Consider the following 15,709-nt stretch of genomic DNA (forward strand, 5'->3'; position numbering starts at 1 on the left):
TATTAAAAGCTGAATTAAGAAAAACATAACCTGTAGCCACCTCAAGTTTAAAGATAGCCGCCATTTTGCAAGATGGCTGCTAATTATTTGTTGTACCGGACGACTATCTCACTCATAGAAATTGGTTGTTGAGAATGGTGGCAAAGAATCAAGGGCTGCGTCTGATTGATATGAATACCAACATCGCTTATGTAAAGTCAGTGGTTGTTGAGCATGGTGGCAAACGAATCACGGGCTGCGTCTGATTGATATGAATACCAACATCGCTTATGTAAAGTCAGTGGTTGTTCAGCATGGTTGCAAACGAATCATGGGCTGCGTCTCATTCATATGAATACCGACATCTCACTCATAGAAATTGATCGAGAGATGTCTGATTTAAATGTTCTGAATCAGTGACACAGTCTGCTCTGTTAATATTCTCTCAATTTTGTGAGCACTCACACACACACACACACACACACACACACACACACACACACACACACACACACACACACACACACACACACACACACACACACACACACACACACACACACACACAGAGCTGTGCATTCACGTGTGGCCTTTTTGCACTTGCAACGCTTCAGACAGCTCTTCTTGCACTTGCACGATACTAGCTCATAGCAGGTGTGGGCTGCTTTGGGTAGTTTCGTCCAGTGTGGCTCGTACACCCCCTCGTCATTCTTGACCCAGCCCCAGCTGGATGGAGGAGGCAGCTCTGGCGTTGGTAGCAGTGTTTGACCCCACACATGGCCTCCTTGGTAGGCCGCCCTCTTCACATGCTCCTCCAGAGCTGCCTTGGTTGGCGGGATCAGGTGCACGTTGTTCTTCGCGAAGAGTTTCTTCCAGGCCTTGTCAATGTCGTTGCACGTGCTGGTTCTGTCATAGAGCAATATGACGAACCTCTTGATGGTGTGCATGACCGTCTGGTATGCCACTTGGTGCAGAGGATAGCTTCAGCATTGTGTCTGTAAGTTCTGGCAGAATGGTTCAGGTTGTCCAAGCAGTCTTCTTACCATGTCCAGCAAAGCTAGATACAGTGTCACACCCAGTTAGAGCATGAAACATTGGGAGTGCCTGTGCCTTCTCTGGTCCTAGGCCAGCTGCTATTTCGTGGGCTGCCAGGTACCGAAAACTCTTCCCAGTGCCAAATGCTAGCCACAGTTCATCTTCTGGTTGCAGTCCCTGGGCCACTGACACAGCCAATACCACAACATCGGTGTCTACTGTCTTGATCAGTATCTTGTGGTGACCATGGTTGGCTGCATGGGATGCATGCAACAACATTCGACTGTCAGCTTCTTCGTGGCTGCATGGGGCGAGCAAGGCCAGCTCTAGCAGCGGTGGCTTGCTCAGGACTGCCTCTCCATCAGTGATAACCAGCTGCTTGTCATCCTGGTCAAACCACCTGAAGATAGCTTCTGATAGGAACTTGAACAGCTCAGTCTTGTTGGTGTCCACTCGGAGGAAGTTCTGCCAGTTTCCAGGTATAACTGCTGCTCCGACCATGCGTATACGCACTCCTTTTCCACGCTTTGATGTTGCACTGCCTTTCAGTGAATCAGCAACGTAGCGGTCCCAGACCAGGTCCAGGCGTGACACAGTCTGAAGCTTTGTTGACAGGTACGGTAGGAAGACATCCTGGGCATAGTCATCAAAGTTCTTGGCTACCGCAGGCTTCAGCATCTGGATAATAACTGCCCCATCAAGAACTAGGCTGGTAGTATCAGGAGCCTCTGATTGGGCATTGGAGAACTCTTCAAAGCATTTGAATGAATAACAATGAATCGAGTAAACAAGTGTAAGCTGGCAACTCAACCGTGCGCGATTCCAGGGTCAATATGCATGCACACCACTTCTACTACCATGTGCCAAGCCAATAGTGCTATGAATGTTTATCATTGGTTTTCATTCAGAATCTGTGTCTTAATAAGACTAATTAGTCCACTTTAACTTTTTTTCTCAACCAAATCAAATTGTTACTTTCTTTGACCATTATTGGACCTTTATAAGTAAATAAACTTTCACTATCAACCTGCATTCCTCTCCAGTAAAGCAGATATGTGTCATAACAGTAACCACTGGTGGCCATTTTGAAAAATGGGTGCCACAGCCATCAGCGGCTGAATTTGAGATGGCCCAATATCCAAATCTGTTCATAATATGATAGGCTACTAGTGTGCCAAATTTGGTGCTTTCCTCACAAAATGCACAATTGTTATGCTATATTTAGCTAAGTTGCCCCACTATACCCCAAACCCACCTCCTTCAAATTCCCTGCTTTCCTTCCTGAAAGACCCTGTAATGTCCGTCTTGTGTACCCCGTGTTCCCCACCCCATCCCTCTCCCTTCCACAGATCTCCTCATGTCTCTGTTCCCCATTGTTTTGTCCTTCCCTCTCCCGCCCCACTTGTCTCATGCCCCCCCCCCCCTTGCTGTGCGCTGTGCGTTCGCTTTCATACGAGCCTTAACAATGTATACACACAAAAAATACAGCATGACTCAAGCACAGAACTCAAGCCTTCAAAGTTAAGACAAAATATGGACACTGCTTTGTCTGCGGCCATATTCATTACGAAAAGCACCACACAGAGACCTACCTCTCCGCGCATCACAAAGCGCGGTTGTCAAAACATCTTTATGTTTGACTCTGGCAAGTATGAGTTAAAATGTGCATCTGCTGCTCAGTTTGCAGAGAGTGCTGAAGAGTGTCAGAGGAACATGACTGCACGCTAATAATGCTACCTACATGCATGGCAGCAATTCCCTTACTACATACACGCCTTGTGAACCAAGGTCTGATAGAAAGGAAGGAGAAAATTGAGAGGATGCAGAGGAGAGAGGAAAGAGGGTTGCGCTGATTTAGAATCAGTCTTAAAGTGGCTTGTATACATTTGTAAAAATACGAGTGCCCGTGACTAGTCTGTAAGACCAAAATTTGAACACATTTGTTCCCCATTCCATAAAGTAATCAATCATGTGACTTACGAGCTCTTCTTAGATTTCAGGTCCTGCCAATTAGTTCCACGTGGTGGTTTGATGTTAAAAAGGGTATAAAAGCAAGCAAAAATGTGAAACGTATCACTTCTATATTTGGTTATTATAGCCTTTTGTATCATGTCTCGCTGTACAGTTCCCTCCACAATCTGAGTTTCCCATTGGTGGGTTTTGGCTTGGTGGGATGTGGAAGGGTTACTCAGATGCTTCCACATACTCAATCCAATTAATATCTCAGCTTTAAGGAGACCAAAGATGAAGATGAATGTCTCATTTGCTCTTGCTTATCTGGTCATATATGAGGGGTTTAGTATGTAGCACCATCCTCCTGAAGAATATGGGCGACATATCTCGGTGTGCCTTGTGTGTATTAAATGTGCTCTTAAAATGGCAATGCACTTGGATTAATTGAGGTATCATTTACATGCAAGAACTCCTCACGGTAAATGTATTTTCATTGATACGCCACAAATGAAGTAATGAAAACTTTTCACGATATGACACGCATTTTCACTGATGAGCCTTTTTTTTTGTTTTTTTTTTCACACTTCTGAACTGGTCTCCTATGTCTGCTGGGAAATTGAAAATCAGCCAACATCACAGCATTACATAAAAAGGTACAAAAATGGATCCACTTTACTCAAGCCAAATTAGCTCACTGTCCTCCCAATCATCATATCAGCAAGGTCATGGAATCCATCATCGCAGTCAACATAAAATCATTCCTTTTCTCCAACAGCTGCATCTCAGATTATCAATTCGAATTCAGACCTGGTCACTCAATCCTGGACCTGCTGCTTCCACTCTCCCAACATTGGTGGAGACCCTCAATATTAGACATGAGATCAGGGCAATCTCTCTAGACATATCTCAAGCTTTTGATACAGTTTGGCATCCTGCCTTGCTCTCAAAACTGTCTGCCTATGGAATCCAAGGCCAACTCCACTCTTGGATTACTGACTTCCTCCACTGACATAGATAATGTGTGGCTCTCGACGGAACCCTTTCACCTCCTCTCCCTGTCGAGGCTGGAGTACCCCACGGCAGTGTTCTAGGCCTCAAATCATTCCTAATCTTCATCAATGATCTCAATGACTTGTTGGAAAATCCTCTTTACTTCTGTGCTGATGACACAACTCTCTGCCATGACATCTCTCATTCTCCTGACAGGCAAGCAGCAGCCTCTTCCCTCTCCTCAGACGTTGACAAAATCACAAACTGGTCAAACACAATTTTGCTTATGTATCTGTATTGTCCACCCTTTGCATTCTTCCTTACCCCTCGTCATTACCTGCATCCCTTGTTTGTCCGTCTCCATCTGTTCTCCCTCCGCCCTGCTGTTGGTGTTTCCACTTTTTCCTGCTGTTTCCTTTGTGAGGTTGTATCCTGATTTGTTCTGTGCAATTGCTCTTCCACGAGCCTAGACCATGTAAAAAAGAACAACAACAAAAAAATAATAATAACTGAAAAAATGCTATGGCATTCGCAGACCCCAACATTCACAGCATTTTTCAGTAATGTATCCCCTGTGGATAGCAGGGTCTGACAATACATAGTCTAGACTCATGGAAGAGCGAGTAAACCGAGTTAATGATGATGTAACAGACCTAAACAGGATGCAAAACACAAAAAAGGAACAGTAGAGATGCAGGCACAGAGACAGAGAGACAGAGAGACAGAGAGACAGAGAGACAGAGAGACAGAGAGACAGAGAGACAGAGAGACAGAGAGACAGAGAGACAGAGAGACAGAGAGACAGAGAGACAGAGAGACAGAGAGACAGAGAGAGAGAGAGAGAGAGAGAGAGAGAGAGAGAGACAGAGAGACAGAGAGAGAGAGAGACAGAGAGAGAGAGAGAGAGAGAGAGAGAGAGAGAGAGAGAGAGAGAGAGAGAGAGAGAGAGAGAGAGAGAGAGAGAGAGAGAAGCACCAACAGTAGAGTTCATGAGAATCGGGGAGAACACAAATTAATAAAATGTAAAAAAAAATTAAACTCGTTTTCGTCAAGTTTAGTTTGTGTAGACGTGGACAGGTTTTGCATTTTGAGGTGCCTTCTACAGAGTGGCCACAAAGTCCCTATGCACGCAGTTAAAATTTAGTTATAATTTATCTCTATGCTTTCCTCCATTCTCCAAACAAATCTGAATTTTTCTCCATGTTCTTCTGGACATCTTCCATGTTGAGGGGTTGAGGTCATAAAAGCAGCCCTTGATGGCTGTTTTGAGGTCTTCTGTTTTTTTTTCTGAAAAAGTTTCTCTTTCACAATGCTCCAAGGTGAGACGTCACATGTTTTTAAGTCCGGACTTCAAGGAGGCCACACTATCTCAGATCCATGTCCAATCCATCGTCCGCTGAATTCGTCGTCGAGATATTCTCTAACTGTGAGAGCATAATGTGCTGGTACACCATCTTGTTGCAGGATAGATGAAGATAGCAGGAGAGCTGATTCTTGACAGTTGAAGACCTCAAAACAGCTGTCAGGGGTTGCTTTTATGACCTCCAACCCTCAACATGGAAGGAGATGTGCAGAAGAGCATGGAGAAAAATTGAAATTTGTGTGGAGAATGGAGGGAAGCATATAGGTAAATTATAACTAAATTCTAACTACGTGCATCAGGACTTTGTGGCCACTCTGTAGTTATGTCTATTATTTAGTTAGATTAGGTTTGGTTGTGTACGGTGTCCAAACATCAGCCCCCAGGAATGCAGATTCAATTTTTAACACTACGTCTATGGGAAAATATTTTTGCTACAAGCATTACTTTCATGCAACACATCCAGTTCGTATAGCGAAGAGTGCCAGTACCAAGTTCATCTTTCCACCGTGTCATATTGCTGCATTTACCATCACACTTTCCACCCCTTCATTCTTGACAAGGGGCAGAAGACGTGTGAACAAAAGTTTAAAAAATATATTCTACAAATGGAAAAAGTTAGGTCTTCAAATGCAAGATGTGGCCTCCAGATGCAAAATATTTAAACCTAGACTCAATGGAGCAAAGTAAGCACCACCAATACTTGAGGGTTTTGTCAAGCATTTTCTCTGATCAGAGCTGTAAAAGCCATTCAGAAAGGGTTTTCTTAAAGGCTACACATTCATCAATGGAAATAATGTTACAGAATTCTGTTTCATCGTTGGTGTATGGGATAATGAAGACAAGTGTGGCTGTGACAAAAGAGGACATATTCTTATCACGATGTCAATGGTACAGGCCTTCCGGGTTGCCTTTTTACCTGCGGCACCGAAGGTGGACGAAGACCATGTTTTCAGTCCCATCTGACTGTGAGAAAGATATCTCAAGAAGTTGACAGATTCGGATAAACTTTGGTGGACAAGTTTGGTGTGTGACAAGGAAGAATCGATTCGATTTTGGTCAAGATCCGGATCCGGACACTAAAATTTTAAATGATTCTTCACTATTGAGAAATAAGGCCAAAAACTATATTGAGCACGATATCTCAAAAAGTTGTAGACGGATTCGGACAATATTTGGTGCACAGGTTTAGTGTGCGACAAGGACGAATCTCTTCAATTCAGGAGAAGATCCAAATCCGGATTTGAAATTTTTATATTTTTTTCAGTGATTCTTCACCATTGAGAGATGGGGCCAAAAACGATATATAGCATGATATTTCAAAATGTTTTGGATGAGTTATGACAAAACTAGGTGGATGAGTTGGGTAGGTAACAAGAACAATTCGATTAGATTTTTGTTTAGGTCTGGATCCAGATCCAACCTTCTTCTTCTTTCGGCTGCTCCCGTTAGGGGTCGCCACAGCGGATCATCCGTATGATCCGCATAGTGATTTGGCACATGTTTTACGCTGGATGCCCTTCCTGACACAACCCTGGTCGCCTCTTACGACACAGGGATATGGTACACCTATTCTAACCGGGGCATACACCGGGACCAGTACACTGGTACTCATTTCGCCGACCTCGGAAGGATGACAGGCTGAGTCAACCCCCTGGTGTATTAATTCAGTGGCCCAACGGGGCTTAAACTCAGGACCTTTTGGATCCCAAGTCGCTGCCCGAACCACTTCGCCAACACCAGGCTCTGGATCCAGATCCGACCTATCAGTGGGATACAAAACAAACTATTCAGCCTGGTGGAGGAATGCGTTCTACCGCGTGCCGTTCTCATTTGTAGCTGTGATATTCTTCCTGAATAACTTGTTGATGTTATTGGCCACAGTCCAAAATAAATGCCTAGATTTCTGTCAATCTCTCTCTGACTGGCCATACTGTGAGCAGCCTATGATGCAACAATGTCAGTAAAACAGGTAAATTATAGCGATATCCAACTTTTTATCACGGTGATTGTGCACAAAGGGTTCGTTTACACCTAAACATCCTACTTATACATAATAATGTCACGACATATGTAAATTTCACTCAGATCCATTCATTCATTGTGGGTGTCCAAATTATTCAGGATAAACATTTGACCTCCAGGAGCTGCACACCTATTTTAGTAGCACTGTAAATATTCTCGATAGGGAAGACGATCCCAAGGCCGTAGAGGAGAACTTTAGCCAGAGCTGGAACCAGCTGCGTAGTGGTGACGAGCACATTGACACAGTTTGACCTGAAAGGCAGCATTGGACGTTCCATAAAAATAAAAATAAAAATGGCACAACCCTCAGAAGGAAGTCATCATAGTTTCAACCGACACACACCCTCATAACATCCTTCATGTACCCAACTGGGGTATCTGATCTGTTATATTCACACTACATACCAATAATGGCAAATCACAGTTGGTTATTGCAAACGTTATGACCTGCTGCAACATACCACAAGAACGATAAATGATGCGTTGAATCCATGGTCGTTGTACCACGAACCATCATTCCTCAGTCTCATTGCTTAATGATAGGTATATGTATGCTATTAGATTTAAAAAAAAACTTAAACAAGGATTTCCCATTTGGATTAAGTAGTCTTTCTTTTGTGCGTCATTGGGAGGGCACTGCATCTTCACTGAAACAAAAATAAAATGTGTTCGCACCTACACCTTTACCGGTACCACCACCACCTACACCATAGGTGGTTATGGTACACCTACACTGTAGGTGGTTTCGATATCCCCACCTCCAGTTTCGGTTTTGGTGGTGGTGACGCTGGTGATGATGCAGTATATTTGGCACACACACAGTCAGCTCCCTTATAATTGGCAGTATTTGTTTGTTTGTTAGGGTTCAGGTGTATGTGCCTTTTCAACGAATTATTCATCGAATTATTATTCAACGAATTTCTTGGGAGGCACTGCAGTGTGCAGGAGAGAATATAGCTAGGTTAAGGGTGTTACGTGATCTGTCCTGACTGTCTGAACCGTCGAGGGTCAGGCATGTTCATGTGAATGGACCCCTGGGAGGATAATGAAAATTTTGGTCACTTAGTGCACATCATAAAGTTCACTCTCTTATCCTCAAAGCCACCTCCCTCTGGTGCTCGCTCAAGACTGTGGCCTCACCACTGGTGTCACCAATGTCATCACCTGGGGTGCAGCCCCATGGAGGAACCTACCACTGCTGCTACAATATGGCATGTTAATGGCCAGATCCAATGGTGAGAAGTGCCGCAAATGGCCAGAGCTATGAGCCATGTCCTGATTGGGCGGGTGGCAGGAAAGCACCGTCCAAGTGGGTCGCGCCTTATCACGTGAATGGCAAGAGAGGGGAGTTGGGAGGAAAAGGGGGGGCAGTATTTTAGCCCCTGAAGAGTGACTCTGGTCTCCCCCTCTTGCCTTGGACCATCCATAGAGCAGGATGCTTATCTTCTATAGGGGACGCTTTGTTGTGCCGTGATCTCTGCTCGGTACGGGCCCTGCTCTGCTCTGCTATACTCTACTATCTGTTCCTTCAAAGACATTTGAGAACTTTCACAATCCTTGCCTAGTTTGTGTGCTAGTGCATGTCCGGTCCATTAGAAAGGTAGTTTTATTGTTAAATAAGAGCTTAGTATTTATTTATTATCATTCTTGATTGTCTGTCTTCGTCTGCTGGATCAGTCCCATAAATGCATCTTGTGCAAAAATCCTTTTATTTAATAAATCCCTATTTCATTAAATTGTGTGTGTCTGTTCAGCAATCTGCCTCCGAAGAGTCATTGATTTTGGTGACAATGGAAGATTCCTAGGGGTGTAAATTTGGTAAAATTCCTGGTAACTGGCGCGGGGTTTGCCCATGCTCGGAATGTTATCACTCACCTAAACTCGGTCATGTAATCGCCTCTAATTTGGAAATAAGCAAGTTATTAACAGTCTTAACGGGGGACCATAAACATGATCGTATTTAAGTTTCTTTTACAAGTATGTAAAATTTTTATCTTCATATTACTACAGTTTTATTATGACTGTACTGTATTTGTATCATCTCGGGAGATTGAAAATATTGTTGATCGAGCAATGAGGATAACTTTTCTTTCAAGCATTGAAGTTTCAAGCTTCTTACTCAAACATCTGACCAATAGCACGTTTTCGGTGAATGTGTGACATTTTACTTCTTGAATTGATATCCTCACCTCTGAGCTTTCTAGCCTATCTCAACCCAGCAAAAACTATTATCCTTGCGTTTTGCAATCAGGGTGATTCATCAATGTGTGTGCCATCTCTCGGATGGACGTTAAACTGGGCGTCACTTGTACTGGCATTAGTTGGTGGAAGGTGAAAATACCATGGTGTCCTTTGTGAAGAATAGGCGCGGTATCACCGACACCCTGAACAAGTTCCAAATTCGTGCTTTAACCTACCGGGGGCACTGTGTCAGCAGAACAGCTAGGCTCCCAGCAAATGATACTACCTGTATCCATCAATCCTGACAACAAACTCAGCACTATGTATAAAAGGACTTTGAGATATTAGAAATCAATGTAATGAACTGTCATAATTATGATGTTTTTTTTTTCTTTCAAAAGCAATATGAAGCTTGTGATAGACAGGTTGGCTATAATATAGCCGGTAAAATCTTTTGCATTTTCCAAAATAATTTCAGACTTTCTTTGTTTGACATTTGCTTGCTACATCAGATAAATGTCTAAATATATTCATCATCTTCTTGCCATGTTTTGCTTTCAATCTGGATGCCTTTGCACATTTTTGTGATGCAAAGATTGAAAACAGCATTTCCACTTCCAAAGAGTTTTTAACTCACCGAGAATGCACCAGGGAGAGCGATTTGAGTGCGAGTGTAAGCCACGAGTCCGTTAATGCTTCAATTTCGGCTCTTAGTTGGAGCCAGGAGTCCCGCTTCGGAAGTCCTACCAGACCTATGCCAATGGCAAGAATAGAATTAATAAAAAGAGAGAAGACAAAACCATAAACTGTGAGGTGAAAAAAAACAGCTTAACAGTAGTACCACAGAAAGACTTGATAAGTTAGTTACCTCCCACATTGTTTTTGTACGAGTTGTACATTTCCTTGACGCGGCGGTAACGGAAGGCAAGTTTGCGCATCCAGTCGACCCCGCCACGCACACCCGTCGCTAAGCAAAGGTTGGCGCTGGTTGCTGCTGCATGGAAACCGTCTGTTGCAAAGTTGTAAGTGCTGCAAGAATGGAGAGATGGAAAGGAATATTGAGAGCGAGAGAGCTGCAAATAAATGTTAGATTGTGGGTTTTAAACAGTACAACTTTTTCAGAAAGGAAATAAATATAAGTTTAAAAGTGGAGGACTAAAAATAAAATTGATTAGTTAAGATGTGCATGAATAAAAAGACAGGTTTGTGAACGAGTTATTTTTTGACTAAAAGACGTGCTTACAACTAGGATACAATTACAATGAAGATAATTAAGCCATCATGGAGAGAAAATAAGATAAATATGGAGAGAGATAGGTAGAACTAAGTAAGGAGAGAGAAGATAGAGAGAATATTGTTACGGATCTGGAAACCATAAGCATTCAACATACAGATGTCCCAAGAGTCAGTTATTCCGTTAAGTATATGTGAGACAGGTCCCTTCCTTTTGTCTAGTGGGAGAATCAAAGGTGTGCGTTGTGACGGTTTAGGTAGGTTATATCTTCAAACCACAAATCCTCCAATGCCACATCCAGCGGACAATCCAGCCTGCTACTGAGCGAGCGCTTCTCTCGCCCAACCCGAAACCCCACCCAGGAAGGGCATGCCGTGGACCCCTGTCTAATCGAGGCAGACGGTGACGTGTACTTCACCGAAACCCCGCCCAGGAAGGGCATGCCGTGGTACCCTGTCCAATCAAGGCGGACAGTGGCGTGCGCTTCACGGAGCTCCACCCCGTACGAAGGCTCTTTGGTTCCCTTTCGTGGGTATTTAAGACAGGGGCGCGTCTGAAGAAAGATAAGTGCGAGAGCTGTGTGGATCCAATGAGAGTGAGAGGAGACTTCGTCACCCGTCTGACATCACCGCCACCGCCAGGAATACAAGTCGGTTGCACGCCATCTCCCTGGTGTTCCAAAGGGAGAAGTGGGTCCCGTCTGCGACCCTGATCTCTGCCCGGGGACTCCGTCTGCTCCACTCGGGTTCCTCCATGGACACGAGCCCCCGAGCCGGACCACCATTGACAGGTGCCACACAGCGGAGCACCCCCTACATCCAGGGTGCAGCTACCCCGCCGAACTGCGACCCCCAGCTCGTCTCTCCTTCTCCGGCTGCACGGGTCTTCAATAAAGCATCTGTGTGTGTGTGTCTGAGTGTGTTGGGCTCGTCTTTAAGTAGAACTGTACAAGTGCTTGAATCCTTGTAAATCTTGCTTGCATATCCGTGATAAGTCTTGCCCTGTGTCTTTCTTTATTGTTAATAAATTACCATTATTAGAAATGTTCCCAGTTCGTTTCCATCCTTTCTTGCATTGGTCCAGCATGGTTCGGATCTGAGTTTTAGTCGGGTTTTTATACCCAATAATCCGTTCATCCCAGCCGGCACGGCTTTGGCAGTTTCTGCTCGGCTGCACCTGAACCGGAGTTGGTAGTCGGTTGTTGGAACTCTACCGCAGTTGGAAGAGTGACCCGGTTCGAGCAAGACGTGCCGAGGGCATGGTTTCTCCGGTAGTCAAAATCACGTAGTTAATTAGGTAAATTGGTTCGAGACAAAAAGACCCGACGCTACACGGTTTAAATATTGTCGCCAGGGTCGGTTCTGTGACCCGCCGGCTCGCGGAATTATCCGGAGCAACGGCCTACAATTCCGAGGAGTCTGGTGGAGACGACGTAACTTTCCCCACCTCGTGGTCGTTCTCGCCACCGGTCCCCGGCCCGCAACAACATATATATATATATATATATATATATATATATATATATATATATATATATATATATATATATATATATATATATATATATATACATACATACAACACACATATATACATACATACAACACACATATATATATATATATATATATATATATATATATATATATATATATATATATATATACATACATACAACACACATATATATATATATATATATATATATATATATATATATATATATATATATATATATATATATATATATATATATATATATATATATATACATACATACAACACACATATATATATATATATATATATATATATATATATATATATATATATATATATATATATATATCAGATAATAGAGATTATCACAGGTCAGCCAGGGTAGCACTGCTGATTGATGACCTGAATGTCCCAAATTATCCAAGATGGTACTAGCTCTGTCAGGTGGGCAGCGATTCAGAAGCGGGGTCCAGCGATGATGTCTGGCTAGGTAGTTTAAATGTGGGATCAATGGGGGGAGAGGGGTCGAAGTGGTGGAAATGATGCAGAGAAGAAGTTTGGAAGTGTTGTGTGTGCAGGAGACCAAATGGAAAGCAGACAGTGTGAGGAGGTTGGGAGGATACAAGCTGTTACACACGGGTGGGGATGGAAGGAGTAATGGTGTGGGAATAATAGTATTGGAAGAGATCAGCAAGCAGGTGGTCAGAGTGGAAAGATGGGAGGGGCGAATAGTTTATGGCATGGGTGGTGATACAGAGGCAAAAGGGTTTGTGTTATTATATCAGTATATGGACCACAAGCGGGAAGGACTAGGGCAGAGAAGCAGGAATGTAGGGACGCAATGGAGAGGATGTTGGGAATGGTTGAACTGGGCGTGATGCTGTGCATTGCGGGGGACTTTAACGTGCATGTGGGAGTCACAGAGCAGGGTGAAGAGGCACGTTTTGGTAAATTTGTTTGTGGAACGAGGAATAGAGAGGGTCAATAGCTGGTGGAGCTGGTGGGGAGCAATGGAATGGCCATAGCTGGTTCATTCCTCCAAAAGCAGGAAAGGCACAAGATTACCTCTAGGAGTGGACAACATAGAACATAATTAGATTTAGTGGTGGTAAGGAAGTGACAGTTGTGGAGGGTTAAAGATTGTAAGGCAGTGGTGGGAGAACATGTTACCACCCAGCACAAGCCTGTGGTGTTTGTGGTATGGGTGAAGAAAAGGAGGGAGGTTAAGAGCAGGGGTCGGAAGATTTTTAAGTGGGGGAAGTGTCATGGAAATGTCCTCATAGAGTACAAGGAGAGGTTGAAAGCTAGGTACGAGGGACTTAGCGAAGAAGAGGAACGTTTGGAAGAAGAGTGCAAGATGTACGGAGAAGCGTTTAGGGGAATTGCAGAAGTTTTGTGTGCAAGGACATCAAAAAAGGCTGCACCATCTAGGAATAGAAGCCAGGTATTGTGGACGGAGGAGGCAGGGATAGGAAGTAGGTGAAAAGAAGGAGCTTTGGAATTGGATAGAGAGAGGCAGCCGGATATGGGGTTGCTACACCTGAATGGGCAGAAGAAAGCAGCAAGGAGAGCTGTGGATAAGGTGAGGAATAATATGGAAGAGGAGGTTACAAGTTGGAAGAGGATGGTGGGAGGAAGATGATATACAAATTCGTTTGTGACAGGGATGAGGATGGTTATGACATGTAGGGGGGTAGGGCAGTGATTAAGGATGGTGGCAGGAGGCTAGTGACAGAGAGGGGGTGGGGGCAGTATTGAAAGTGTGGGAAGGATATTTCAAAGAGCTGTTGAACCAGGAAGGAAGCACAACAGTGAGCTGGAGCGACTGTGTTATGTGGAGGGGAAAGTGGAGTTGGTGGAGATAACATAGGAAAAAATGCAGACGGCATTGAAAAGGATGAAGAAGGGAAGAGCACCAGGCATTGATGAGGTGTGCAAAGAGATGATAATTGCAGCGGAAGAAGTTGGAGTCAGTTGGACGAAGAGGCTGTTGAATATATGTATGAATGAGGGTTCAATTCCAGAGGATTGGAGAACAGGATTTATTGTGCCGATATGGAAGGGGAAGGGTGATGTTCAAGATCTGGCGAAATACAGGGGCATTACGCTCCTCAGTCATGCAATGAAGGTGCTGGAGGGTATTCTGGATGAGAGGATAAGGAAGTGTGGAGATGGAGGTCGGAGAAGAGCAGCGGGGGTTTATAAAGGGGAGGGGGACGACGGATGGGATGTTAATGCTGAGACAGCTGGAGGAAAAGAGGTTTGAGGTGCAAGGTGAGATGGTATTAGGATATATAGACCTGGAGAAAGCCTTACAACACTGTTCCGAGAGAGATGGTGATGGTGACACTGAGATGGATGGAAATGCCGGTAGCGGAAGTCAGGATGATGGAAGGGATGTACAAGAGAACGAAGGGAAGAGTTTTGTTTGGTCCTGGGATGTGTGAAGAGATCAGCATGAACATCTGCTTGAGGCAGGGAAGCTCTCTCAGCCCACTCATGTTTATCATGGTGATGTAGCTGGTAAGCAGAAAGGTAAGTTTGAGGGGTAGTATAGGGAGGATGTTCTATGCAGATGATGTGGCTGTTGTGGTGGAGAGTGGGTGGGAGATGTAGAAGGTATTGGGGGAGTGGAAGGAGGCATTTGGGAAGCATGTGCTGAAGATGACTGGAGAAGACTGAGGTGATATGGGTCAGGCAGTAGGGGAAATAAATAAATATCAGGTTAGAAGGGAAGGAGATCAGGCAGGAAAATAGGTTTAAGTATCTGAGAGGAACAGTGACACGAGATGGTAAGTTCGAGGCAGAGGTGTGGAGGAGGATTTAGGTGGGTGCAAATGCGTGTAGGAGGGTGGAGAGAGTAATGGCAAACAGAAAGATTCAAGAAAATTGAAAGGGAAGGTTCTGATGTGGTGTGTAATGCTGGCGGACCTTTCGTGTCTGGAGATGGTGGTGCTGACAGGGACAAAAACAGACGCTGCAGGTTTGCGAGAACAACTGGGTCAGGAGGATTGCAGAAGTGAAGAGGGTGGATAGGAGGAGGATGGATGAACTGAGGGAGGAGATTAGCAGATATGCTTGATGGGTAGATTGGTGAAATGCCTACTGAGATGAGCTGGACAGTTGGTACAGATGAGGGAAGAGAGAATGGCAAAGAGCAGATAGATTGAGGCTCCATGAGCAGCGGCAAAAACTGTATCTCTCTATGAGCTGTGCCATCAACTCACAACCATGTGTGAAATAACCGCCGATCTGGCCTTGTGCCATGCCGTGCCGCATGAATTCCCGTGGCGAGGCCAATTGTCCACTTCTTCAACGCTGTTTCGCCCCGACAATCTGCTCCTGTGGCTTTTAAACTCTTGTATGCACTTTATCAGGACATTTAAATAAATAAAGGGAAAGAACATAAAATCACGTAGCCAGAGGTTAGAAAAGAGAAAGACAACAGTAGG

The 15,709-nt window shown here is 44.2% G+C and overlaps 1 protein-coding gene across 15 annotated transcripts in view; it reads right to left on the reverse strand.

Moving 5' to 3' along the window:
• The window catches only part of LOC147012704 (protein phosphatase EYA4-like), a 243,284-nt gene that overhangs the window by 10,266 nt on the left and 217,309 nt on the right, over positions 1–15,709 (reverse strand). For 13 of the 15 annotated variants that reach the window (XM_085853787.1, XM_085853791.1, XM_085853792.1 and 10 more), the window contains 4 exons: positions 10,392–10,552; positions 10,161–10,275; positions 7,473–7,594; positions 4,295–4,423 (listed from right to left, as the gene is read on the reverse strand). In XM_085853787.1, coding sequence (XP_085709913.1) covers positions 4,295–4,423; positions 7,473–7,594; positions 10,161–10,275; positions 10,392–10,552 — 527 coding nt within the window. The remainder of the gene's footprint in view (positions 1–4,294; positions 4,424–7,472; positions 7,595–10,160; positions 10,276–10,391; positions 10,553–15,709) is intronic. The other 2 variants (XM_085853790.1, XM_085853788.1) reach the window with 1 other exon arrangement.

Source organism: Eptatretus burgeri, chromosome 14 (genome assembly GCF_056783735.1).
Source record: "Eptatretus burgeri isolate ZD-2024b chromosome 14, Ebu_testis_v1, whole genome shotgun sequence".
Classification (NCBI taxonomy): domain Eukaryota; kingdom Metazoa; phylum Chordata; class Myxini; order Myxiniformes; family Myxinidae; genus Eptatretus; species Eptatretus burgeri.